This window comes from Schistocerca piceifrons, chromosome 3 (assembly GCF_021461385.2).
Source record: "Schistocerca piceifrons isolate TAMUIC-IGC-003096 chromosome 3, iqSchPice1.1, whole genome shotgun sequence".
Taxonomy (NCBI): domain Eukaryota; kingdom Metazoa; phylum Arthropoda; class Insecta; order Orthoptera; family Acrididae; genus Schistocerca; species Schistocerca piceifrons.
The window spans coordinates 388,751,139-388,778,498 of record NC_060140.1 but is presented as its reverse complement, the minus strand read 5'-3'; the positions used below and the strand labels follow the sequence as shown (position 1 = coordinate 388,778,498).

Here is a 27,360-nt window from a genome sequence, read left to right as displayed (position 1 = left end):
TCAGCTGCAAATTAAGATCAATTTTTAAAAGCCTTTCATATATAGAACAGAAAAGCACTTAAATCGCAATTAATTAAATATGTATCAATATCAAATGTTACCACTAAGACAAATCAACGTTTTCTCTTATCAGAGGGTGACTGTAGTGTGCTGAGATTGGTCTTTCAACTGTTTTGTTCACTGCGGATCTGATGATTCAGAAGTAAATATTCATAATGTAGAGTCATAAATCACCATTTTCGTTCGAGTTACAAAAATTATATGAAAAGCGATTTGCATTCCCATACCTGCTAATAAGCAACAAAACCGTTTTTTTAAAGAGGTTCCTGTTCGTAACGATGCTTCTGATGTCCATGCGTGGAGTCCTCTGCTCAGACAGGTAAGCAAGCCTCATCCACGTGTCACAAGGCAGGGGCTTTCCATTTGTTGCTGCTACACTCTCCAGAACCTTGAGAGCTTCCTCTGGTCGCCCTTTACCGAGCAGCCATCTGGGAGATTCTGGCAAATACCTACGGAACATAAAAAGATATCAGGCTGCACAGCCCACCTCTTCCATAAAATTGCAACAACGCTTATGCATACCCTTACGATGTCAGTAATCTCCAACCCTATTTCATGAGTGAGAAATAAGTGAGGAATCTAGCTTGAATAAAGCTCCTAAGACAAACATGCACTTTAATAACTTGAATGAATCATTCAGTTTTTATCTCAGCACTTCTCACTAGCCTAATGGAAGAAAATGATTATACTGGTACCATTATTCTTACTAATATTATGTAGGAGTACAGCAGAGGAATTAATAGAAATTTTGTCATGAGTATCAAAAGGAAGGAAGGAAGATTAGCGTTAAAAGTCCCCTCGACAGCGAAGTTGTCAGAGCTGGAGAACGACTCGGGTCACGAAAGGACGGTGAAGGGAAACAGCTGTGCCGTTTTTAATGCAACGAGCCCGACATTTGCCTGGAGCGATTTAGGGAAATCACGAGAAACCTAAATCTGGATGGCCGGGTGCGAATTCGAACCGACGTCCTGCCGAGTTTTGTGTGCGAAACACAGCGCCACCTCGCTCAGTACGAGTATTAAAACCCAAGAATCAGAACTAGAAAAATAATGAGCTAATTAGCATAACCTATGAAAAGACAACGGAAGTGACTGACAACAGCGAGTCGTTCAAGATGTAAGCTCAAGGTTACACTCGAGTGGGGGGAGGGGGGGGGGGCGGCTAGAATGAAAGAAAAATAACAGCAGAAGAGCAAAAGTAAAGTAGAGGTGGGGAAGAAACAACATTAGCAATAAAAACACGAAGGAAAAGTAAAATGTGATGTAATAAAGGGAGGAGCTATATTAAATAATTACAGATGACTGCATGAGACATGTAGTGAGAAAACAAAAAGCGTGGGATACATCCCAATATCGTGACGGACCTCCTTTTGCCTTGCGTATTACGGCGGCTCGACGTCGCATGGACTCAAGAAGTCGTTAGAAGTCCCCTGCAGAAATATTGACCCATGCGCCCTCTATATCCATCCATAACTGCAAAAGTGATGATGATGTTTGGTTTGTGGGGCGCTCGACTGCGCGCTTATCGGCGCCCGTACAAATTCCCAACCTTTCTCAGGCCAACCTCGCCACTTTTCAAGAATGACGATAAAATGATGAGGGCAACACGAACACCCAGTCATCTCGAGCCGGGTGAAAATCTCTGACCCCGCCGGGAATCGAACCCGGGACCCCGTGCTCGGGAAGCGAGAACGCCACCCGAGACCACGAGCTGCGGACAACTGCGAAAGTGTTGCCGATGGACGATTTTGTGCACGAACTGATCTCTCGATTACGTCCCCCAGATATTCGATGGAACTCATGTCGACCCATCTGAATGGCCAAATCGTTCGCTCAAATTTTCCAGAATAGTCTTCCAATCAATCACAAATGGTTCTGGCCCGTTGACATGGTGCATTGTCATCCATAAAAATGCCATCATTGTTTGGGAATATGAGGTTAATGAGTAGCTGAAAATGGTCTCCAAGTAGCCAGACATAATCAGCCCACATCATTGTGGAGCCACCACCAGCTTTCACAGTGCCTTGTTGAGAAATAGGTCCATGGCTTCGTGGGGTCTCCGCCACACTCAACCCATACCACCACATCTTACCAATTGAAATCAGGACTCATCTGACCAGGCCATGGTTTTCCAGTCATCTGTGGTCCAACCAACGCCATTAACGCCAAATGCCGCCACACTGTCCTAGCGGATACGTTCGTCGTATGTCCCACATTGATTTATACCATTATTTCATGACGTGTTTGTCTGTTAGCACTCACAGCTCAACGTAAACACCGCTGATCTCGGTTATTAAGTGAAGACCGTCAGCCATAGCGTTGTCCATAGTAAGAGGTGCTGCCTGAAATTTGGTATTCTCGTCACACTCTTGATACTGTGGATCTTGGAATATTGCTTTCTCTAAAGATTTTCGAAATGGAATGGCTCTTGCGTCTAGCTCCAATTGATATTCCGCGTTCAAAGCCTGTTGATTCCCGTAGTGCGGCTATAGGCACGTCGGAAACCTTTTCACGTGAAACGCCTAAGTGCAAATGGTTCAAATGGCTCTGAGCACTATGGGACTTAACATCTGAGGTCATCAGTCCCCTAGAACTTAGAACTGCTGAAACCTAACTAACCTAAGGACATCACACACATCCATGCCCGAGGCAGGATTCTAACCCGCGACCGTAGCAGCGATGCGGTTCCGGACTGGAGCGCGTAGAACCGCTAGGCTACAACGGCCGGCTGAGTGCAAATGACAGGTCCTCCAATGCACTGCTCGTTTATATCTTGTGCACGCGATACTACCGCAATCTGTATACGTGTATATCGCTGTATAATTAATTTTGTCACCTACGTCTCTGCACTAACGAGAATGAAAGAAATATTTTCAAAAGTTTCTGAACCTCTTAGACGATCCATTTCAACATTTACGAATTCTGAAAGCAGACCCATGGCTGTGTAATGCAGTAGTATCGAAGACAAGTAAATAATAAAAATAAAACGTAATACATTACAAATTCGCCAATCTTTGTCTCTATTTGCCTTGCTGTTTTTTTTTTCTGCAGCAACGTAGTGTTGTCTTGACTGTGTCATCTTTTGCTTCCCTTCAATACCTGTTTACCTTTTGTGTTACGTTACATTTTCCAACGGCAAATATATTTACCTTTGATTAATTGTCAGCAGTATCCTATTCTACCTAACGATCGAGTGGTTTGTACTCCACAGATTTCAAGGCAATATGGCTGCTTCAAAATTATTGTTTATTGTTTTATTGCTGCCAAATACTCAGTACAAATGCAGCCGCTTGCACGCTGTCAGATTAAGACCTATGAAACATTTCACGTGAATGGTAGCATCAAATGCACACACAATTCAGAAACATGAAATGCATCTGTCTCTGTTTGTGTGTGTCTGTTGAGTGTAAAATAGGGTGCTCAGACAAGGACGAGATTGAAAGAAAAAGTTTAGGTGTTAATATAAAGGAAAAACATTTGTTACATAATAGTATGAATATGATTTGCCTGTAATTGTAAAACAGACTCGTTAGATATATATAGAAAATCGCTGATTGTCTCCTATGATATTCGTGAATTCTGTTTGCAAAAATAAATTGTTTCATCATAATTAATAATGAATTACTAATAATAATTACATTTACATCTACAGCTGGATGCAGTTAAGTGTTTTAAAGCACTTCCCACAGCCATACCATCAGATGAAAAGTTTGAATCAAAGACGTAAATGGTACATGATTGACTACGTGAAACGAATGGTTCCCGTCAACATTATCACGTTGATGAGTGGTAGTTATCACTAAAATGTGTCCGAGAAAATTAATGAAGGATAATGGCACTTCCAAATTGGATTTAATAATTTGATGTGGAACATCTTAATTGTGCCAGAAACGTAGTGTATTTATGATTTCATTTGTGAAAGACTAATCCGTACAGTATACTGAATGATATTCAAATAAGCAAGGTTAATGAACATTATTGTCAGTTTTTTGTTTTGCTTATGCTAAATGAATAAAAAGTATAGTTTTTAAAAGTCTGTGGTGTTTCTAGAATTAGTATTGTAGTGATTTTCATTTAACCTACGTCCTTTCTATAATATTTCAATGACTTTTTCGTAGGAATTTCCTCTTTCTTTCATGTCTGTGGCGGTGCTGTGCAGATCAAAATTTTTAATGAATGAAATCAAATACTGCAAACCGTCATGCTGCTGAAACAGTGAAGAATTATTCTTGCTGGACCAAAGATGCATTTGACACCTCGCAAGCTAAACTGAATCGCCAATAAAACTGTTACAGACATGCGTATTCAAATACAGAGACATGTAAACAGGCAGAATATGGCGCCGCGGTCGGCACCGCCTGTATAAGACAACAGAAGTCTGGCGCTGATGTTACATCGGTTACTGCTGCTACAATGGCAGTTTATCAAGATTTAAGTGAGTCTGAACGTGATGTTGTAGACTTCGCACGAACGATGGGACACAACATCTACGACGTAGCGATAAAGCGGAATTTTCCCGTAAGACCATTTCACGAGTGCACATCGCTGCGACCGGAGAAAGATCCTGCAAGAACGGGACCAACGACGACTAAAGAAAATCGTTCAACGTGATGGAAGGTGCAACCCTTCCGCAGATTGCTACAGATTTCAATGCTGGGCCTACAAGTGTCAGCGTGCGAACCATTCAACGAAACGTCATCGATATGGGCTTTCGGAGCCGAAGGCCCACTCGTGTACCCTTGATGACTGCACGACACAAAGCTTTACACCTCGCCTGGGCCCGTGAACTCCGACAATGGGCTGTTGAAGACTGGAAACATGTTGCCTGGTCCGACGAGTCTCGTTTCCAATTGAATCGAGCGGATGGACGTGTACGGGTATGGAGACAACCTCATGAACCCATGAACGCTGCATACCAGCAGGGGACTGGTGGAGGCTCTGTAATGGTGTGAGAAGTGTGCTTTGAGTGATATGGCACATCTGATTCGTCTAGATAAGACACTGATAGGTTGCACGTACATATGTATCCCATCTGATCACTTGCATCCACCCATGTCCACTGTACAGTCCGACGGACTTGGGAAATTCCAGCAGGACAGTGCGACGCCTCACACGTCCATAATTGCTATAGAGTCTCCAGGAACACTTTTCTGAGTTTAAACACTTCCGCTAGCCGCCAAACTCGCCAGACATGCACATTATTGAGCATATGTGGGATGCCTTGCAACGTGCTGCTCAGAAGAGATCTCCACCCCCCGTACTCTTACGAATTTATGGACAGCCCTGCAGGGTTCGTAGTGTGAGTTCCCTCCAGCGCAACTTCAGACCTTAGTCGAGTCCATGCCACGTCGTACTACGGCATTTCTGCGTGCTCGCGAGGACCATATACAATATTAGACAGGTGTACAAATTTCTTTGGCTCTTCAGGCTATTCACGTTTGCAGAGGCAGGTGAGGCTACGATTATTTTTTCCTAAGTCGTCTGAGCCAATAAATACCAATAGCACAATGAACACATCGAGCAAGTCATCGACTCTGTTGTGCAAGCTAATAAATGATTACATTTACATTCACACGTCTTCATCATCATCATCTTCTTCTTCTTCATCTGTATTACGAAAGTTTTCAAGTGGAAGCTCCCAAACGTGTCCTGTTCTAAACATCTTCCTTCATCTGTTTGCATGCTCATGGTGTAATTTCCTCCACGTCATCCATTATCTTCCTTATCCTTTCCATCATTCCTTCTGGTTTTCCCTCTATAATTCTTTCTTGCCGACAATTGCTATGCGGTATACCTCCCAGCGACAATTTTTTCCTCTTTCTGATCACTTCCAATAATCTTCCATCGTCAGCTATTTCCATCATTATGTCAACTCACTTCATCTTAAACATTCTTCCCCTTAGCTTTCTAATGATCATTCTTCGTTCTTTTTGACTAGGCTTACATATTTTTTATCTGAGACGTGAGAAATAGTTCTCATGTCTTTGTTCTGACGGAGGGTGTAACGCAAATGATGGAAGTGGAAATCCCCTAGCCGGCCGCGGTGGTCTAGCGGTTCTAGGTGCGCAGTCCGGAACCGCGCGACTGCTACGGTCGCAGGTTCGAATCCTGCCTCGGGCATGGATGTGTGTGATGTCCTTAGGTTAGTTAGGTTTAAGTAGTTCTAAGTTCTAGGGGACTGATGACCACAGTAGTTAAGTCCCATAGTGCTCAGAGCCATTTGAACCATTTTTTTGAAATCCCCTACCAAATATTTCCAGCTGGAACTTTCTATAACCTATGATAGTTCCTTTTATTATATGAAGACTTGAGTGTCGTTGAAAGCACTTCAACCTTCAGTGCCCGAGCTTATCGTAAAAATGTAAACGAGTCTATTTCGGATGACCCAGCTATATCAGCACGACGACCGTACTCTCTCGTTTGCCCTCTACCCATCTTTCTCAGCTTTACAACATCGCTTCATCTCTACATTCATAATTGTATGTCTTCTTTAAGTGCCTACAACCCGTTAATATAGTCGTAGGCTAACCAACCATTGATTTTTCTTCCTCAACATCCACCTCAGTCTCCACTATCATCGCGCAAGTCTTACCAAGTCTTACTAAAGCGATAAAACAGCTGAGCTGATTTTCTTCTGCGGATTTATATGAAAGCCTGCCTTAGAAACTGTCTAAAAGGAAGTTCGAAATGGCTTAAACCATACTAATACATGAATTACATCCAGTCACCATCTTCCGGAAATTCTGCCCCCTATTTTAATCAGACTGTATTAACCCTTGACGAAGATCTCTAAATCTCGCTTTTTGCATCCATCATCCACTGGCGTCCTTCTAATTAAGCTCACAGCATTCCGCAAACTTGCAAACGTGAGCTACCAAATCCCGTTATGTCTTCTCTACTCGTTGCTACTGGCACACTGTCGCACCTCACATTGTACTACATGACGAAAAAATGCCGCACTGCGAGGTCGCCATGCGATTCCTCATACAGATTCAAGGCAAGTTTATCTAGCAAAATCAAAGCGGGGGAATTTTGAAAACACATGTATGAAACCGACAGTAAGAAATAATTACACAGGGAAACGTATAAGGAATGAGAAGAAGTGGTAGGAAAACAATGGATACTATTAGACGACGAGCGTGTAAACAGACGAAGGAGGAAGATGCTAGATTAGAACACGATGGAGAGCCTCCACATCAAACTTGTCGTAAGACAGACAAAGATGAAGAAGAAGAAGAAGAAGAAGAAGAAGAATACGATGACGATGATGATGATGATGTAAATGTAATTAAAAACTGCAGTGTCACATCGTGCAGCGCATCGCAGTGTACAGAGAAACGTGTATCACTCCGCACCACCATACCGGCTGTTTTAGCTCTCTGTGTGGACTGATAGGGCATCAAACCCATATCCATTATGGAGCTATGGTTCCTACAAAAAAAGAAAAAGTGCTGTTCAGATTCCTTTTTTACATTTTAGATGTCCTTCCCCATTTCTCGTCGTTTATAAGCAGGACATTACTTTGTCACATGACAACAGCCCATCACACGAGAGTGGGATACATTAAACTGGATATGTGTGTCTAATAACTGCACATTGCGCAACCATAATTGGTCCCCTCAAGTTCATGTAGGGCGGCTTCCCGATGCAGTACACAAACGATGAATATGTCGATATGCTTTTGGTGCTGGGTGCATCTGCCAATCAAGCTGCTGCTGCTGCTGCTCGTATGTGTGCTTCGTGGTACCCTCAAAGCCACCATCCCAATAAGAATGTTTTTCATCGCTTCGGTAAACCAGTCATCTTCGTCCACAAGTAACGGACAGAGGTCGTCCAAGTGTAAGCGCATTGTTATATCGCTGGCTTGGTTGCGTGGTATCTTTGCGAGCGGCTGTTTCGCAGAGTCGAGCACGGAACACGGAGCTGCTGTGTTGTGTTGTGGGTAGCTCTGCATGGGAAAGGCATTATTATGGAAGTTCAAGTGTGGATGCAAGTACTATCATCGTGAAGTAATGAGATATGGAAATGGATTAAGTGAAAAGTGCGTAAGCCAGCAACTGTGGCCGAGCAGTACTAGGAGCTTCACAGCTTTAGTCTGGAACCACGCTGCTGCTACGGTCGCAGGTTCGAATCCTGCCTAGGGCATGGATATGTGTGATGTCCTTAGGTTAGTTAGGTTTAAGTAGTTCTACGTCTTGGGGAGGTATGACCTCAGAAGTTAAGTCCCATAGTGCTTAGAGCCATCTGAACCAATTTTTGAGAAGTGCGTAAACAAGTAATTAAGTATGAGCAGAGTCACCGATAACGTATTAGAGTAGCTGCCCGTTTGCGTGTCGTACCGTACATCACTCATCCGCGTCGTGTTCGGCCTCCCAGAATGAAACTAATGCAAATAAGTAAAATAGTTTACCACAAAGGAGAGCAATCAAGTGCCAGTGTCTTGAAGCGAGCGTGAGAACAAGTGCTCGGTCATCACGTTTCCCCATCATCAATAATCAGCCACGTCGCGACGGTTACGCGTACGCTCGTCCAAGTGCTAATTGTGGACAGATAATCATCATCATTTCCTGTGTATCTATCACCGTCGGTTCGACCAGAGTAAGACTGTGAAATACGTGTGACGGCGCGAAGTACAACAGTCACAGACATTAACGTCGTCAAGAATACTGTACAATAATAAGGGAATAATTGTGACTTCTCATCAAATTAGCAAGAATGTTTATTGGCATCAACACTTACGACTTAGTATGTAAACAGTTCAACCTGCGATTTTCTTATCGTCTCAGAATATAACTCTTCATACCAGACGTAGGACAGTGTTGTGTTTAGTTCAAATGGTTCAAATGACACTAAGCACTATGGGACTTAACATTTGAGGTCATCAGTCTCCTAGAACATAAAACTACTTAAACCTAATAAACCTAAGGACATCAAACACATCCATGCCCGAGGCAGGATTCGAACCTCCGACGGTAGCGGTCGCGTGGTTCCAGACTGAAGCGCCTAGAACCGCTCCGCAACAGCGGCCGGCTTGTATTTAGTGTTGAGTGGTTCCCCTAAACACGCATGCATTTTTACATACATAATTTCAGGCAAGCCAGCAGCAGTGTGGAGCAGAAATAATACGACTGCACGGGACTACGAGGTACGTGGGGTAAACAGGGGGCGTGGTCAAAGGGAGAACAGTTTAAGGGTCCCCCACCAGTTGTTCCCCGGCCGTGTTACACAAGGACTAAGACATATTCTACTAACAGAGGAAACGTTCCTTGAAACTTTTCACCTTGGTGAAGTACACGTGATATCGCAAGGCAGTCTCAGATGTCTCAAAGACTGCTTATTGAATTGTTTGCACGATGAAGAACTGCATCCATATCATTCCATGTTAACTCAGCACCAGTGACCAGAAGACCAAAGTCGACGACTACAATTTTGTGAATTGCTTTGGCACCAAGTGGAAGATAACGAATATTTCACAAATAATGTGATACAGGCTGATGAATCTACCTTACCCGTGAACGTATGTTCAACTCCCCACCCCCACCCGAACAGCCATTTATTTTTGGTCGGAACATCACCGACATATCGCCCATGAAGTTGGCATTCAGGCACGCTTGGCATAAGCCTATTTGATAGAATCGAGGGGCCGCGCGTTCTAAGGCGCCACAGTCGTGGACTATATGGCTGGTCTCGGAGGAGGTTCGAGTCCTCCCTCGGGCGTGGGTGTGTGTGTTTGTCCCTAGGATAATTTAGGTTAAGTAGCGTGTAAGCTTAGGGACTGATGACTTTAAGATTTCAAAAAAATTTGAACATTTTTTTATTTTTTTTTAATCAATGGAGGAGTTCTTTTTGGCCCTTACCTATTGTCAGACAAGTTGAATGTGCCTCTGTATCATAAGTTTCTTTGCAATACTTTGCATGACCCATAAGAAAACGTTCCACTTCCTGTTCGGCGACAGCTATGGTTTCAGCATTATAGTTCACCACCGCACTTTGGGATTAATGTGTGTAACTATTTAAATGAAGCATTTCCAAGGAAATATATCGGTCGTGGAGGTCCAGTGTTCTAGCCTCCACGTTGCCGGGACCTTAATTCACTAGATTTTTATTTCTAGGGACCTTTAGGAACCAGTTACTCCACCCGTTGATATATGAGATCTAATAGCTCTCCTGCATGCCACTTCAGCAGTGGTGACTGCAGGTGTGTTGCGTTGGGTCCAGCAAAGTGTGATCCAGCGACTAGCGAAGTGATTGCAAATGCAAGGCGGTCGGTCGGCTTGGGCACCTTCTCCAAAGTGAACGTTGCTCGTAACTGTACGTTCCACCTCTGTGAACATAAGCCTGGACGTCAAACGTATGGAATGGCAGTATTGTGCATAGCATAATGTGCAGTCTAGTGCAGCTTACCTATTGTGTTTCTATGCCTCGTTGGATGTAGATGATGTTACTGTCTCTACTATTACAATCTATTGGCTATATTTGTGTCATGGACAAAACAAACGGTCGTTTAGATCTGTAAGAAGTTCATGTTATGTCTCAGTGTTTAAAAACAGGCAACAGTAACAGAAAGAAATTCACAAGACACTGCATTGTGGAGATGTAAACTCGATGTAGTTTGACGACTCAAATATCAGCAAGTTTACATATCCATTCTTCACGGCACTGCTTCGTCTCACTCAGGTAATGGGACTGGAGCAGCGTCAGGGCGCTGAGTTCATGATACATGTTTTTGGCTACACTTCACGCAGTTACAGCGTTGCCGCAGCCCCGTTTCTTAAATCACATTTCTCTGAAACCTATAGGCGGGACTCCGTTTGTTAGAAACACTTTTGTCTTGCATTTGAAACGTACCCTTTGAACAATTTATACACGAGACTTCCCCTTAGAACAATTATACACGACTGTGCTTAACCTGACACACAATACTTTGTTAGCGCAACGCAATCTGACTTTCAAAATTCCCTACAAAAGAATGGCCCTGACTAACATTAACCTATACCTTTCACAAATCACTTACCTCACAAAAATCTTCGCTACTCAAGCTACTGCAATACAGCGAGCGCCACTACTGCCAGCTAAATAAAAGATTCAAACTACTGAAGGCACTAACTACTGATAGGGATAGTTAGCAAATGAAAGATATTAATAGAGAAGAAACAATGTATTTACCTTGATATCATCATATACAAATATAGCAGTTCATGACAAATTTCTAAACTCCGCTATCTCTCTCCCCACATCCACCACTGCTGGCGGCTCACCTCCAACTGCGCAACGCTACGCGCTGTTCACAGCCAGCTGCCGCTGCCCAACACTACAATGGCAGACAACAATGCAAACTAGCCACGGACTGCACACAGCACAGCCAGTGATTTTCATACAGAGGTGGCGTTACCAATGAAAAAACCTAAACAGCCTACTTACATAGAGAAAACATAAACAGCCTACTTACATTTTTACTAATATGTTATTTTCTTTGTAAAGTTGTTTACAATTCTGTTCTGTTTCAATGTTCATGTGTGAAATTAATGTTTCGAAAACTATTCTCATTATTTTATGTATGTACTTATGTCACTATTTTTGTAACACTGATGTATATGTTTATTTCTATTCTTTTGTAACGCCTGTTTTACTACAAATGTTATCTGTATTGTTATGTTTTTAATGATGTATTTTGTACCTTTGTAATTGTATTCTTATGTTATAAAATTGTAATTGTCACCAGTTCATGACATTATTAACTTGTTAGTTACATTTCACTGCACACGTTTCTGTTGGTCATAGTATGTGGACAATATGTGAGAAGTAGGGACTGTTAGTGTTTGCACGTGTGTTAATAACTCAGCAAGGGACTGGATAACAGCATTGCTGGTTCTAAGGACAATTTCAAAAACTTTGTGAGTGCACAAGTGGTGGTTTATGGACTTGCTATATTATCCGCAAGACTCTTCAATGGTGATTGTGCACCTGCACAGTCACAACAGATGGCTGCTGGCCATCTCTTCAAGGACTACAGTGGGTCTACATCTTTGATGATCCACCAATACCATACTCTCTACCAGGACTACAGTGGGTCCGCTCTGTGATGACTTACCTACCAATACTCTTCAAAACTTCGAATGACTCTGCTGTGGGTTTGCTCCATGGTGGCCCATTACCTGTCAGCATGTCAAGAGCCAGCACTGTCTTTCCGTTGGAAGGACAACACTACTTCTTCAAGACTGCATGGAAATCCACTACTTCTGTGTGCATTTTCTTTTACTGCTCAGACTTTGAGAAAAACACTGCAATTTTACTGTGATGAATCAGGACTGTCTTTATGGACTGTGAGAAATTTTTAGCTTTTGACCAACATTGTATCAATAAGTGTGTGCATTTGATTTCTTTGTTATTGTAATTATGAAAAAAAATTTTTCAAATCTGTATTGGCCACTGCCCAATCCCATTTGTAAAAATTTTTTGTGGGGAGCATGGGGGCTATGTAAGTAGGCTGTTTATGTTTTCTCTATGTAAGTAGGCTGTTTAGGTTTTTTCATTGGTAACGCCACCTCTGTATGAAAATCACTGGCTGTGCTGTGTGCAGTCCGTGGCTAGTTTGCATTGTTGTCTGCCATTGTAGTGTTGGGCAGCGGCAGCTGGCTGTGAACAGCGCGTAGCGTTGCGCAGTTGGAGGTGAGCCGCCAGCAGTGGTGGATGTGGGGAGAGAGATAGCGGAGTTTAGAAATTTGTCATGAACTGCTATATTTGTATATGATGATATCAAGGTAAATACATTGTTTCTTCTCTATTAATATCTTTCATTTGCTAACTATCCCTATCAGTAGTTAGTGCCTTCAGTAGTTTGAATCTTTTATTTAGCTGGCAGTAGTGGCGCTCGCTGTATTGCAGTAGCTTGAGTAGCGAAGATTTTTGTGAGGTAAGTGATTTGTGAAAGGTATAGGTTAATGTTAGTCAGGGCCATTCTTTTGTAGGGAATTTTGAAAGTCAGATTGCGTTGCGCTAACAAAGTATTGTGTGTCAGGTTAAGCACAGTCGTGTATAATTGTTCTAAGGGGAAGTCTCGTGTATAAATTGTTCAAAGGGTACGTTTCACATTGGGATGAGAAATCGCATGCTCACCGCTAAGTACATCTCCTTCTCCTCAGTGTCATGCATTGTAAATTTTACCATAGGCAACTGCCTCTTCTTCGTCCATAAATTCTTGCTGAAATTTATCCTTAGTTCCATGTACAGCGTATTCCTTCTCTAACTGTTCTACAAAGTAAGACTCGGTTAGAAATTCCATCACCAAACTTTCACAATGCTCAAATCAAGTTCTTGATACCTCCACAACCATATAACATTCCAACCAACACATTCATCGACCTAACTAACGACTTCCGTCACGAAACATTCACCTTTCAGCAGATTTACTTCTTTAAGTCAGTGTAAACTACACACATATCTATTTCTTCTCAGTTCTTATATTTTAATCTTTTATACAAAGATAACTTTTAAGATTTCTTATATGATAAAAATATAAACTGGAGACGTCGATACGGCTTACGACAGTGTGTCCACATTGAAAGAGAACCAATAGACCAATAACGAGCAGAATGCTAATTCATTACTGAAGTACTTACCTATGTAGCAACAATGGAATGAAGCAGGGGACAGATGAAACCAACAGAAACTGAATCCAATTTCGTAACAACCATGCTGCTAGCGCTATAGAAATTGTTCCCAAACAGTAAAAGGCAAATGCCAAAAAGTTGACGAGCGAGCGATGTTTGATGCCAGTCAGTTCGATTCCTGAAACAGATGTATCGATAATGGATTACAATTCCTGTCATAAAATACTCTGGTGCTGCAGCCGAAACCACATACCTCAAAATTGAACAAAAAATAATGCTAATATCCATTTCGACAGCACATATGGAATAACTAATTTTTATTATTTCTGTCCAAGACTTATGGGGACGTTGTATGTCCCATGCTGCCAACGTTAAATTATCGAATGTTGTGACACATTATCTTGGAAACTTTTAAAGACACCAACTTACAATTTTCCATAATTATTGAATGCACCTTTCTAGATGCACTGAACTATAATTATTAGTGATATTGTACTGTGGGGCATGTTATGTTTTCTTTCAAACACCTAATTTTTTGACAGAATTTTATAAATAAATGAACATAAAAACAAAACAACTCAGGATATCTTAATTATTCTAGTTCCATGTGTTGAATCTCACACTTGGCAAGCTGTGAAAATTTCATGTCTCTACCATCAGTACTTTTTTTAGAAAACGGGTCATTTGTTGCAAAAAATGTAGTTCAGAGATATTGAGGTTTAGAACATTTTTATTACAAATTCTTATACAGACTTACATTTCTGCGTCTTTCATGCACTAGAATTGCCCTGGCTCATAGCCTGTGTCTTCTTCAGTGTCACAACAGCCCAGTGCTTGCCTCCTTCTTTTCTTTCTTGCTTCTTTTGTCATTTGCTGAGCAGCTAGCTCTGCTTCACGTACAAGAAGCTCATCCAGTTCCCGCAGTCCTTTACCTGTGTTCCGTCCAAATCTTACCCCTAACCTCTCCAGAACATTAAGTCTTTCATAATTACTAATTACCATCATTAAAAGTTATTCCCCCCTCCATGAACCATGGACCTTGCCGGGGATGGGGAGGCTTGTGTGCCTCAGGGATACAGATAGCCGTACCGTAGGTGCAACCACAAAGGAGGGGTATCTGTTGAGAGGCCAGACAAACGTGTGGTTCCTGAAGAGGGGCAGCAGCCTTTTCAGTAGTTGCAGGGGCAACAGTCTGGATGATTGACTGATCTGGCCTCGTAACACTAACCAAAACGGCCTTGCTGTGCCGGTACTGCGAACGGCTGAAAGCAAGGGGAAACTATAGCCTAATTTTTCCCGAGGGCATGCAGCTTTACTGTATGATTAAATGATTTTGGCGTCCTCTTGGGTAAAACATTCCGGAGGTAAAATAGTCCCCCATTCGTATCTCCGGGTGGGGCTACTCAAGGGGACGTCGTTGCCAGAAGAAAGAAAACTGGCTTCTACAGATCGGAGGGGGGAATGTCAGATCCCTTAATCGGGCAGTCAGGTTAGAAAATTTAAAAAGGGAAATGGATAGGTTAAAGTTAGATATAGTGAAAATTAGTGAAGTTCGGTGGAAGGAGGGACAAAACTTCTGGTCAGGTGAATACAGGGTTATAAATACAAAATCAAATAGGGGTAATGCAGGAGTAGGTTTAATAATGACCAAAAAATAGGAGTGCAGGTAAGCTACTACTAAGAGCATAGTGAACGCATTATTGTGGCCAAGATAGATACGAATCCCACGTCTACTACAGTAGTACAAGTTTATCTGCCAACTAGCTCTGCAGATGACGAAGAAATTGATGAAATGCATGATGAGATAAAAGAAATTATTCAGATGGTGAAAGGAGACGAAAATTTAATAGCCATGGGTGACTAGAACTCGATAGTAGGAAAAGGGAGAGAAGGAAACGTAGTAGGTGAATATGGATTGGGGGTAAGAAATGACAGAGGACGCCGCCTGGTAGAATTTAGCACAGAGCATAACTTAATCACAGCTAAGACCTGGTTCAAGAATCATGAAAGAAGGTTGTAAACTTGGAAGAAGCCTGGAGATATTAGAAGGTATCAGATAGATTATATAGTGGTAAGACAGAGATTTAGAGAGCAGGTTTTAAATTGTAAGATATTTCCAGAGGCAGATGTGGACTCTGAACACAATCTATTGGTTATGAACTGCAGATTAAAACTGAAGAAACTGCAAAAAAGTGGAAATTTAAGTAGATGGGACCTGGATAAACCGAATGAAACAGAGGTTGTACAGAGTTTCAGGGAGAGCACAAGGGAACAATTGACAGGAATGGGGAAAAGAAATACAGTAGAATGGGTAGCTTTGAGGGATGAAGTAGTGAAGGCAGCAGAGGATCAAGTAGATAAAAAGACGAGGGCTAGTAGAAATCATTGGGTAACAGAAGAAATATTGAATTTAATTGATGAAAGGAGAAAATATAAAAATGCAGTAAATGAAGCAGGCAAAAAGGAATACAAGCGTCTCAAAAATAAGGTCGACAGGAAGTGCAAAATATCTAAGCAGGGATGGCTAGAGGACAAATGTAAGTATGTAGAGGCATATATCACTAGGGGTAAGATAGATACTACCTGCAGGAAAATTAAAGAGATCTTTGGAGAAAAGAGAACCACTTGTATGAATATGAAGAGCTCAGATGGAAACCCAATTCTAAGCAAAGAAGGGAAAGCAGAAAGTTGGAAGTAGTATACAGAGGGTCTGTACAAGGGCGATGTTCTAGAGGACAATATTATGGAAATGGAAGAGGCTGTAGATGAAGATGAAATGGGAGATATGATAGGCCCTACTGCGTGAAGAGTTTGACAGAGCACTGAAAGACCTGAGTCGAAACAATAATTCCAATCCCAAAGAAATCAGGTGTTGACAGATGTGAAAATTACCGAACTATCAGTTTAATAAGACACAGCTGCAAAATACTAACGCGAATTCTTTACAGACGAGTGGAAAAACTGGTAGAAGCCGACCTCGGGGAAGATCAGTTTGGATTCCGTAGAAATATTGGAACACGTGACGCAATACTGACCCTACGACTTATCTTAGAAGAAAGATTAAGGAAAGGCAAACCTACGTTCCTAGCATTTGTAGACTTAGAGAAGGCTTTTGACAATGTTGACTGGAATAATCTCTTTCAAATTCTAAAGGTGGCAGGGGTAAAATACAGGAAGCGAAAGGCTGTTTACAATTTGTACAGAAACCAGATGGCAGTTATAAGAGTCGAGGGACAGGAAAGGAAATTAGTGGTTGGGAATGGAGTGAGACTGGGTTGTAGCCTCTCCCCGATGTTATTCAGTTTATGTATTAATCAAGCAGTAAAGGAAACAAAAGAAAAATTTGGGGCAGGTATTAAAATCCATGAAAAAGAAATAAAAAATTTGATGTTCGCCGATGACATTGTAATTCTGTCAGAGGCAGCAAAGGACTTGGAAGAGCAGTTGAACGGAATGGACAGTGTCTTGAAAGGAGGATATAAGATGAGCATCAACGAAAGCAAAACGTTTCTGAAGAAGAGAAATTTGTTAACATCGAGTATAGATTTTAATGTCAGGAAGTCGTTTCTGAAAGTATTTGTATGGGATGTAGCCACGTATGGAAGTGAAACATGGACGATAAATAGTTCGGACAAGAAGAGAATAGAAGCTTTCGAAATGTGGTGCTACAGAAGAATGCTAAAGATTAGATGGGTAGGTCACATAACGAATGAGGAGGTATTGAATAGAATTGGGGACAAGAGAAATTTGTGGCACATCTTGACTAAAAGAAGGGATCGGTTGGTAGGACATGTTCTGAGGCATCAAGGGATCACCAATTTAGTATTGGAGGGCAGCGTGGAGGGTAAAAATCGTAGATTTGGCAGAGATGACGACACTAAGCAGATTCAGAATGATGTAGGTTGCCGTAGGTACTGGGAGATGATGAAGCTTGCACAGGATAGAGTAGCATGGAGAGCTGCATCAAACCATTCTCACGACTGAAGATCACAACAACAACAAAAGTTATTACAGCATCAGACACCGCTAACTTTAGAGTCATAAAGCCAACAAATATATTTTTAGGCACACGGCACCACACAGCATGATTGAAGTACTCATTCACGTTTTGGGTCTCCCATGTAAACACTTCTTTAGTGGCTCACGTGCAATGTCCTCTTAAAGCATGTATCATATTTGTTAGAAGGTCACTTCACGCATTTTAAGAATCTAACTTGTAACCAGATTTATAAAATACGTTCACATCAAAAATACGAGACAAAATGATTATATTGCAACACAACGTAATACAAAATAAACATATTAGTATCAATACACAGTGTAAGATAAAGTAGACATGGTTGCATACATGTTTCAGAAAGGGAAAAAAGTTGTAATTCTACAGAAACTCCTGAATCAGCAGTCCACTTCTATGAAACTAATGAGAAGAAATTAACGTGTTCTTAAATGTTTCAGTAAATATAAACGAAACTACAAATCTTTTGAAGATGTATGTCCCACACTTTTTAGTTTTAATTCTTTTGATCTAATCCCTACTTTCGAGTGAATAGTAGTATGCAACTACGTTTTCATTTCATTGTTTCGAAGTCAGAGAAGCTTACCGATGGCTATAGCTGATTCTGAGCTAGGCATGCCTGGACTCTCTGCCACCGCTGAGAGAGCGATGTACAGTGGGAAGAATGACGCTGAAACAGTTAGCAGTGATCGGGATACTGCCATCATGCCCATGCTCATAAAAAACTGTATCCTCCGGCCAAATCTGAAACGTATAAACAGTTTAACGTTTTTACTTCGAATGGATTATGCGTCGGCACAGTGTCAAGTGAAACAGAAGAGCTCAATGGATAGAATTAGGGAAACATAAGAGACATTGTTCGAAAGAAGACTAATTTTTCTGTTGAAATAGAAGCTCTACAGTTTCAAAATTATTCTGCTTCCATCTCTAGCAGATTGTCACTATTGTCTTTAAGTAACTAGTAAAAGTCAATGCACAGACATGTGATGGAAATTACTTAGTTACATATAAACCTGCATCAGTGAGAGAGGAGGGGGTAGCTTTTGGGACAAAGGTTACATTCTTCTTCTGTAAGCAAAATGGCCACTTGCACCAGCTCTCCTTATGTAAACAAATTACTGCCTTGGGCTCTTACCCTTGTTTATATAGATTCTAATTAATGTCTCATAAGTGTCGTTTTAATTACGATAGTTTACGATCCACGATTGAAACCATATGGTGAACCTATGATCTTGTTTAGACACGTCTCTAAATGCTTTTAGCTTAATCTTAATTATCAAATTTATGAGCCAAATTGTTTAATATTAATTACCAAAATTTATTATCCAAAACTTTTAGTCCCCCCTCCCTCATTTGCGCAGTGCACTCCTATTGGTACCCCACGACCAGCATCATGAGATGGACCTATCATTGGTGCTATGTATCTAGTCGATCAAAAGCATCAGATTCAGGTGATTTATACTGTTACAATACCCATGTAAATACTGAACGACCATTGCCACTGTGCAACAAACAGTGTAAAATTACTACATTGTAACAAATACATGGTTACCACTTGGTCTGCTAAAATACTACTGGCTACCCTAACAGTATATCTTATACGACATTACAACAGCATGCAGATATACACCGAAGTGCCAAAGAAACTGGTACATGCGTGCGTATTCATACACAGAGATATGTAAACAAGCAGAATACGGCGCTGCGGTCGGCAACGCCTACATAAGACAACAAGTGTCTGGAGCAGCTGTTGGATCGGTTACTGTTGCTAGAATGGCAGGTTATCACGATTTAAGTGAGTCTGACGTCGTGTTATAGATGGCAAACGAGCGATAGGACACAGCATCTCCGAGGTAGCGATGAAGAGAGGTATTTCCCGTACGACCATTTCGCAAGTGTACCGTGAATGTAAGAAATTCGGTAAAACAATTAATCTCTGACATCGCTGCTGCCGGAAAAAGATCCTGCAAAAATGGGACCAACGACGACTGAAGTGAGAGAAGTGGAACCCTTCCTCTGGTTGCTGTACATTTCAATACTGGGCCATCAACAAGTGTCAGCGTGCGAACCATTCAACGAAACATCATCGATATGGGCTTTCGGTGTCGAAGATCCAGTCGTCTACCCTTGGTAACTGCACTATAATGTTTTACGCCTCACCTGGGCCCGTCAACACCGGCATTCGACTGTTGATGACTGGAAACATATTGCCTGGTTGGACGAGTCTCGTTTCAAATTGTATCGAGCGGATGAATGTGTACGGGTGTGGAGACAACCTCATGAATCAATGGGCCCTGAATGTTAGCAGGGGACTGTTCAAGCTGGTGGAGGCTCTATAATGGTGTTAGGCGTGTGCGGTTGGAGTGATATGGGATCCCTGATACGTCTAGATACGACTCTGACAGTTGACACGTACGTAAGCATCCTGTCTGGTCACCTGCATCCATTCATGTCCATTGTGCATTCCGACGGACTTGGGCAAGAGTAATAGGAAGCAGATTTCAGTCTACCTAACAGATCAAAACGAAAATTTCTTTTCCGACACTGACAATGTTGAGTGTTTATCGAAAAAGTTCAAGGCAATCGTAAAATGCGTATTAGACAGGTACGTGCCGAGTAAAACTGTGAGGGACGGGAAAAACTCACAGTGGTTCAACAACAAAGTTAGGAAACTACTGCGAAATCAAAAAGAGCTTCACTGCAAGTTTAAACGCAGCCAAAACCTCTCAGACAAACAGAAGCTAAACGATGTCAAAGTTAGCGTAAGGAGGGCTTTGCGTGGAGCGTTCAGTGAATTCGAAAGTAAAATTCTATGTACCGACTTGACAGAAAATTCTAGGAAGTTCTGGTCTTACGTAAGTGGATCGAAACAGCATATACAGACACTCTGGGATGATGATGGCATTGAAACAGAGGATGACACGCGTAAAGCTGAAATATTAAACACCTTTTTCCAAAGCTGTTTCACAGAGGATGACCGCACTGCAGTTCCTTCTCTAAATCCTCGCACAAACGAAAAAATGGCTGACATCGAAATAAGTGTCCAAGGAACACTCGTTCGACCTATACTTGAGTATTGCTCATCAGTCTGGGATCCGTACCAGGTCGGGTTGACAGAGGAGATAGAGAAGAACCAAAGAAGAGTGGCGCGTTTCGTCACAGGGTTATTTGGTAAGCGTGATAGCGTTACGGAAATGTTTAGCAAACTCAAGTAGCAGACTCTACAAGAGAGGCGCACTGCATCGCGGTGTAGCTTGCTGTCCAGGTTTCGAGAGGGTGCGTTTCTGGATGAGGTATCGAATATATTGCTTCCCCCTTCTTATACCTCCCGAGGAGATCACGAATGTAAAATTAGAGAGATTCGAGCGCGCACGGAGGCTTTCCGGCAGTCGTTCTTCCCGCGAACCATACGCGACTGTAACAGGAAATGTAGGTAATGACAGTGTCACCTAAAGTGCCCTCCGCCACACACCGTTTGGGCGGCTTGCTGAGTGTAAATGTAGATGTAGAAGGGTCATCCAAACTTCGGACAAGTGACTTAGTTCTCCCGTAACATTATCTATACAGTTTGCAACAACATACTGAGTGTACCAGTAATGTGTATTTAAACTTATGGCATCTAATGACACCTGAGTTTGGGAAAGCCCAGGGCGCTTTTTGAATTTCTCTCCTTTTTCAGCTTTTTACAAGAGGGCTCAAGCGTTCCAAACTTGAGTCTTGGTGCGCGTGGTCTGTGGAATCGATAGAAGTGTGTTGGGGCAGGGGGAATGTCTGTATGGAGGAGGCTCGCACAAGAAGGCTATCTCACCTTTTTAAACTGGAATTATCCACCCAGGCAGGATTATAAACTTATCCTCCATCTTGGCTTTTATTATTCTTTTAATTCGGGTTTAGTTCCACCATCTTGGATTTTTTTTTTAATTTATCACCGATGGGACAATTGCTCATCGTGGAATTTTTGAATTTCCCACCATTTAATACTTAGGACATTTGGACTCTCAGCACAAATGACCTATGATGTCAGAGGGGTTTAGGAAATCCCGTTTTGAGCTTACGACAGTTGTACTTAATGAATATCGCATATTTTTTTTAATTTCCTGGAAGTTTAAACAGTACTACTCTGCTACGTCCACCACCTTGGAATATGACACCACCGGTGTGGGGGAGGACTGGTAGAATGAAATCCGGCACTGTCGCTTGACGTCATTCGGTTTTGTCACTGCCTATAGCATGCTCTATCAAGAGGAGACCTACAATTCTCCACACCGTAACCCAGGTAGTAATCAATGAGAACTTCAGTCGCAAACTATCAGTCAGCAGAACAGACTCAGAACTATGGGTGCAGTTACATTTGTTATTGTAATAAACATCTACAATTCCAGTAACAAAAATATGAATGTAAAAATGATGTTATCTTTGCTTGCTATTTTTGCATTGAAGAGATGATTAATATACTGAAGTCGATGAAGTTTTTAAAAACTAATCAGTCACACTTTGCACGAAACTCATCAAACATCATCGACTTTTAAATACAAAACTAAGTATTCTTAATACTGCACGGAATTCATTGACTCATCTGATAGCAATTTACCCTGCTCCTGTGGTTTCGCGATGGACAGGAACTTCGGTTGAGGTAAATCCACCGCCACAGTATTGACACGTAGTCCCGATTTTAGGAACTCAGAGTGTGCTAGATTGTTGTTGTTGTTGTGGTCTTCAGTCCTGAGACTGGTTTGATGCAGCTCTCCATGCTACTCTATCCTGTGCAAGCTTCTTCGTCTCCCAGTACCTACTGCAACCTACATCCTTCTGAATCTGCTTAGTGTATTCATCTCTTGGTCTCCCTCTACGATTTTTACCCTCCACGCTGCCCTCCAATGCTAAATTTGTGATCCCTTGATGCCTCAGAACATGTCCTACCAACCGATCCCTTCTTCTAGTCAAGTTGTGCCACAAACTTCTCCCCAATACTATTCAATACCTCCTCATTAGTTACGTGATCTACCCACTTTATCTTCAGCATTCTTCTGTAGCACCACATTTCGAAAGCTTCTATTCTCTTCTTGTCCAAACTAGTTATCGTCCATGTTTCACTTCCACACATGGCTACACTCCATACAAATACTTTCAGAAACGACTTCCTGACACTTAAATCTATACTCGATGTTAACAAATTTCTCTTCTTCAGAAACGATTTCCTTGCCATTGCCAGTCTACATTTTATATCCTCTCTACTTCGACCGTCATCAGTTATCTTACTCCCTAAATAGCAAAACTCCTTTACTACTTTAAGTGTCTCATTTCCTAATCTAATTCCCTCAGCATCACCCGATTTAATTTGACTACATTCCATTATCCTCGTTTTGCTTTTGTTGATGTTCATCTTATATCCTCCTTTCAAGACACTGTCCATTCCGTTCAACTGCTCTTCCAAGTCCTTTGCTGTCTCTGACAGAATTACAATGTCATCGGCGAACCTCAAAGTTTTTATTTCTTCTCCATGAATTTTAATATACAGATTGAATAACATCGGGGAGAGGCTACAACCCTGTCTCACTCCCTTCCCAACCACTGCTTCCCTTTCATGCCCCTCGACTCTTATAACTGCCATCTGGTTTCTGTACAAATTGTAAATAGCCTTTCGCTTCCTGTATTTTACCCCTGCCACCTTTAGAATGTGAAAGAGAGTATTCCAGTCAACATTGTCAAAAGCTTTCTCTAAGTCTACAAATGCTAGAAACGTAGGTTTGCCTTTTCTTAATCTTTCTTCTAAGATAAGTCGTGAGGTTAGTATTGCCTCACGTGTTCCAACATTTCTACGGAATCCAAACTGATCTTCCCCGAGGTCCGCTTCTGCCAGTTTTTCCATTCGTCAGTAGAGAATTCGCGTTAGTATTTTGCAGCTGTGACTTCTTAAACTGATAGTTCGGTAATTTTCACATCTGTCAACACCTGCTTTCTTTGGGATTGGAATTATTATATTCTTCTTGAAGTCTGAGAGTATTTCACCTGTCTCATACATCTTGCTCACCAGATGGTAGAGTTTTGTCAGGACTGGCTCTCCCAAGGCCGTTAGTAGTTCTAATGGAATTTTGTCTACTCCCGGGGTTTTGTTTCGACTCAGGTCTTTCAGCGCTCTGTCAAACTCTTCACGCAGTATCGTATCTCCCATTTCGTCTTCATCTACATCCTCTTCCATTTTCATAATATTGACCTCAAGTACATCGCCCTTGTATAAACCCTTTACATACTCCTTCCACCTTTCTGCCTTCCCTTCTTTGCTTAGAACTGGGTTGTCATCTAAACTCTTGATGTTCATACAAGTGGTTCTCTTCTCTCCAAAGGTCTCTTTAGTTTTCCTGTAGGTAGTATCTATCTTACCCTTAGTGAGACAAGCCTCTACATCCTTACATTTGTCCTCTAGCCATCCCTGCTTAGCCATTTTGCACTTCCTGTCGATCTCATTTTTGAGACGTTTGTATTCCTTTTTGCCTGCTTCATTTACTGCATTTTTATATTTTCTCCTTTCATCAATTAAATTCAATATTTCTTCTGTTACCCAAGGATTTCTATTAGCCCTCGTCTTTTTACCCACTTGATCGTCTGCTGCTTTCACTACTTCATCCCTCAGAGCTACCCATTCTTCTTCTACTGTATTTCTTTCCCTCATTCCTGTCAATTGTTCCCTTATGCTCTCCCTAAAACTCTCTACAACCTCTCGTTCTTTCGGTTTATCCAGGTGCCATCTCCTTAAATTCCCACCTTTTTGCAGTTTCTTCAGTTTCAATCTGCAGTTCATAACCAAGAGATTGTGGTCAGAATCCATATCTGCCCCTGGAAATGTCTTACAATTTAAAACCTGGTTCCTAAATCTCTGTCTTACCATTATATAATCTATCTGATACCTTTTAGTATCTCCAGGATTCTTCCAGGTATACAACCTTCTTTTATGATTCTTGAACCAAGTGTTAGCTATGATTAAGTTATGCTCTGTGCAAAATTCTACCAGGCGGCTTCCTCTTTCATTTCTTCCCCCCCAATCCATATTCACCTACTATGTTTCCTTCTCTCCCTTTTCCTACTGACTAATTCCAGTCACCCATGACTATTAAATTTTCGTCTCCCTTCACTACCTGAATAATTTCTTTTATCTCGTCATACATTTCATCAATTTCTTCATCATCTGCAGAGCTAGTTGGCATATAAACTTGTACTACTGTAGTAGGCATGGGCTTTGTGTCTATCTTGGCTACAATAATGCGTTTACTGTGCTGTTTGTAGTAGCTAACCCGCACTCCTATTTTTTTATTCATTATTAAACCTACTCCTGCATTACCTCTATTTGATTTTGTATTTATAACCCTGTAATCACCTGACCAAAAGTCTTGTTCCTCCTTCCACCGAACTTCACTAATTCCTACTATATCTAACTTTAACCTATCCATTTCCCTTTTTAAATTTTCTATCCTACCTGCCCGATTAAGGGATCTGACATTCCACGCTCCGATCCGTAGAACGCCAGTTTTCTTTCTCCTGATAACGACGTCCTCTTGAGTAGTCCCCGCCCGGAGATCCGAATGGGGGACTATTTTACCTCCGGAATATTTTACCCAAGAGGACGCCATCATCTTTTAATCATACAGTAAAGCTGCATGTCCTCGGGAAAAATTACGGCTGTAGTTTCCCCTTGCTTACAGCCGTTCGCCGTACCAGCACAGCAAGGCCGTTTTGGTTAATGTTACAAGGCCAGATCAGTCAATCATCCATACTGTTGCCCCTGCAACTACTGAAAAGGCTGCTGCCCCTCTTCAGGAACCACATGTTTGTCTGGCCTCTCAACAGATACCCCTCCGTTGTGGTTGCACCTAAGGTACGGCAATCTGTATCGCTGAGGCACGCAAGCCTCCCCACCAACGGCAAGGTCCATGGTTCATGGGGGTGTGTTAGATTAGCATTGCTTAATATGACGGCAGAATAGTGTTCTGTGTGCTCTCAGTGGGCAAGCATTCTACATATAGTGCAAATGAACAGAACGGGTGAATTACGAAGAGTTTTAGAGCCGTTATGAAAATACTGTGCTATTACTTGCATAGAAGTCATAGAGGAGGAGAAAACTAATTTCAACATACTAAGTTTGTGTTTGATATATTGTCTCAAATAGACTTTTTTTTTTGAAAATTATACATTAAGTGCAGTTCATTCTTTCTCATCGAACCCATGTCTTTTTTAATGGCTGAGATAAATTTCTATAGTGTCCTTAAGAGAAAAGTACCCACTATTACATATGAGTATTACCTGTCACCAACGTAGAAAAGCAGAACAGCAAAACCGATGGAGATAAAGTGACTGACAGAATATATGGTGTTAGGATACATTTCTCTTTCGCATATCCAGTCTTCCTGGGAAGCAGCAGTTGCAGAAAACCAAGTGTCGTCATATTCCCATCCGCACATACACGGTGCTGTTTCATTCGTTCGGTTTGGTACCTTTACCTCGCAACTGCTGTACACTTCTTCTTCCCTAAAATACAAAAATTACTGCAATAATTGATTTTAAACCTAAATAGGTGCTGCAAAGTAATGTACTGAATTTATATTGCAGGAATCCCGTTTTTTACCTCACTACGCGAAAGCATAGAATAACAGAAGCCATTGTATGGTAAATTTAGAGGTATTTTGCTAGGATGCTGGAGTATCGACAGTTTTTGTTCGATAAATACTGTTAAATGAAATAATACAGGGTAATAGCAGTCTTTGTACAATTACAAAAACAGAACATGGCACTAAACGGAATTTAACGTCTCTAGAAATAAGATGATGACTTCCCTCTAGCTCAGCATGGACTCAGCAAGGAAATCGCCGAAGCCAGGAATAGTAAAACAAACGTTTGGAATGGCGTAACTACGCATAAATTTTAGCCAATAACACTAGGTCTTGTGGTAAGTGGTATAAGCGAGAGATGGACATCCAGTTGAATTCAGTTTCTCATAGAGCTCGTCTCTAAATGATTACTGGGTGCGTACTGTTGGAGAAGCTCTGTTCAACGATTGCAGTTAAGCCACTTTCCTTAAACCACGTAAAAAGAGGAGGCTTAGTTTGAAACAAAAATTAAAACAAAAATCATTGTGGGATATGCTTACACTTCATGGTCGTTCTCTAAGCAATTGACCATAAAACTCACTCAACTTTAATATTTATTAATTTTGTAAACCAAGTAAGTAAACAGCTTGCTGAAGCAGTAGTCTATTTATCTGTGTTCACAACAGTGAAAGCAATCTCATTAGGGGACACTGTCTTAATTTTTAGGACCTGGTGTTTTACTTAAAGGTAAAGCTATATAGACACGTCCTCCATTACATTGGACACTCTTATTTTGGTAGAACCATATATCTGCACTATTCTCTTCGATGAAAGAAAGAAAGTCTAGTGCTCCTCATTTTATGGAGTTTCAGTATTGTCGTAGAACGTTAATACAGCCACAAGTCTAATTTATCTTCGAAAAATCTTTATTGAGGTACTAAAGTAAGAAAACTGAGATTAAATTCATGTCATGTTACTTACCTTGGTATTGTCACTTTCTTCCCCATTTCTATGGTTGAATTGGTACCTTCTCTTCCTGGAACGTGGCACCAGTGTTCAGGTACTGCAAGGGCAATGAGCGTGCCGTAGAAAGACAT

At 41.5% G+C, this 27,360-nt stretch overlaps 1 protein-coding gene across 1 annotated transcript; it reads right to left on the bottom strand.

The window, feature by feature from the left end:
• On the bottom strand, positions 1 to 27,360 carry LOC124788681 (solute carrier family 22 member 7-like). Its single transcript, XM_047255963.1, has 6 exons — positions 27,245 to 27,360; positions 25,980 to 26,204; positions 18,271 to 18,428; positions 13,679 to 13,847; positions 288 to 509; positions 1 to 4 (listed from the first exon to the last, which is right to left on the bottom strand). The coding sequence occupies exons 1-6, from the start codon at positions 27,358 to 27,360 to the stop codon at positions 1 to 3; spliced, it is 894 nt and encodes a 297-aa protein (XP_047111919.1).

Bases quoted from the DNA above. Each gene is read 5' to 3' on its own strand.
- LOC124788681 (XM_047255963.1), bottom strand. From the start codon at position 27,360: ATGTCTTTCTACGGCACGCTCATTGCCCTTGCAGTACCTGAACACTGG. The intron at 26,205-27,244 runs GTAAGTAACATG...TTTGTATTTTAG, and splicing joins AAGAAAGTGACAATACCAAG to GGAAGAAGAAGTGTACAGCA. The intron at 510-13,678 runs GTAAGTACTTCA...TATGTTCCGTAG, and splicing joins ATTCCATTGTTGCTACATAG to GTATTTGCCAGAATCTCCCA.